The sequence below is a fragment of the Merops nubicus genome, unplaced genomic scaffold (assembly GCF_000691845.1).
Source record: "Merops nubicus isolate BGI_N331 unplaced genomic scaffold, ASM69184v1 scaffold18403, whole genome shotgun sequence".
Taxonomy (NCBI): Eukaryota; Metazoa; Chordata; class Aves; order Coraciiformes; family Meropidae; genus Merops; species Merops nubicus.
Window position 1 is genome coordinate 4,665 of NW_008599780.1, and position 642 is coordinate 5,306.

The window sequence follows — 642 nt, forward strand, 5'->3', positions numbered from 1 at the left end:
GGCACTGGCGGCAGAAGCTGCAGGCGGCCAAGAAAACAGTAAGTCAGACCATTAGGGCGAGGGATATCAGGGTGTTAGTGCCCACACAGGGCCCACCCACCGCACCCCGTTCCTGGTGCTAGCCCGTCCCTTCTCCCCACCGCAGGAGACCACGGGCTGCCTGGAGGCCTCCACCATCCTCAACCTCTTCCAAGTGCTGAGCGACCTGCAGTGCGCGGCTCTCCGGGAGCAGTGCGCTTAGCCCCCGCCGGCAGCACGGCCCTGGGGTGCCCGGCGACCGGGAAAAGGGACTCCTGCTGCCCCACTGGACTCTATCTACTGCTTGAGACTGTTTCTTGTTTATGTGAACTCGGGGAGCAGTTTATTTCTTTATGATCTTGTAAATTATTTGGTTTATTGTTTATTTATAAATGGCTCAGGAGGAGGTAAAGAAATGCTGATCCTGACCGATGCTGCTCAGTGGGGTTGAATGTATTTATTGGAAATCTTGGGGTTTGCTGGTTTTCAAAACACTGAGTGTTTTTAAAGAAATCTATTTTTTTACCTGCTATTTATTACAGAGTACATGATGTCTATTTGCCTGTATAAGTTATTTTTTACATGTTATTTAATATGAAAAATAAACCAGACACTATAAATGGA

General features: G+C 48.9%; 1 protein-coding gene across 1 annotated transcript in view; it reads left to right on the forward strand.

The window, feature by feature from the left end:
* The window catches only part of LOC103770266 (interferon lambda-3-like), a 1,200-nt gene extending 959 nt beyond the window's left edge, over positions 1-241 (forward strand). Inside the window, exons 4-5 of the mRNA XM_008937521.1 lie at positions 6-38; positions 146-241. Coding sequence (XP_008935769.1) covers positions 6-38; positions 146-241 — 129 coding nt within the window. The remainder of the gene's footprint in view (positions 1-5; positions 39-145) is intronic.
* Positions 242-642: the final 401 nt, after the last annotated feature.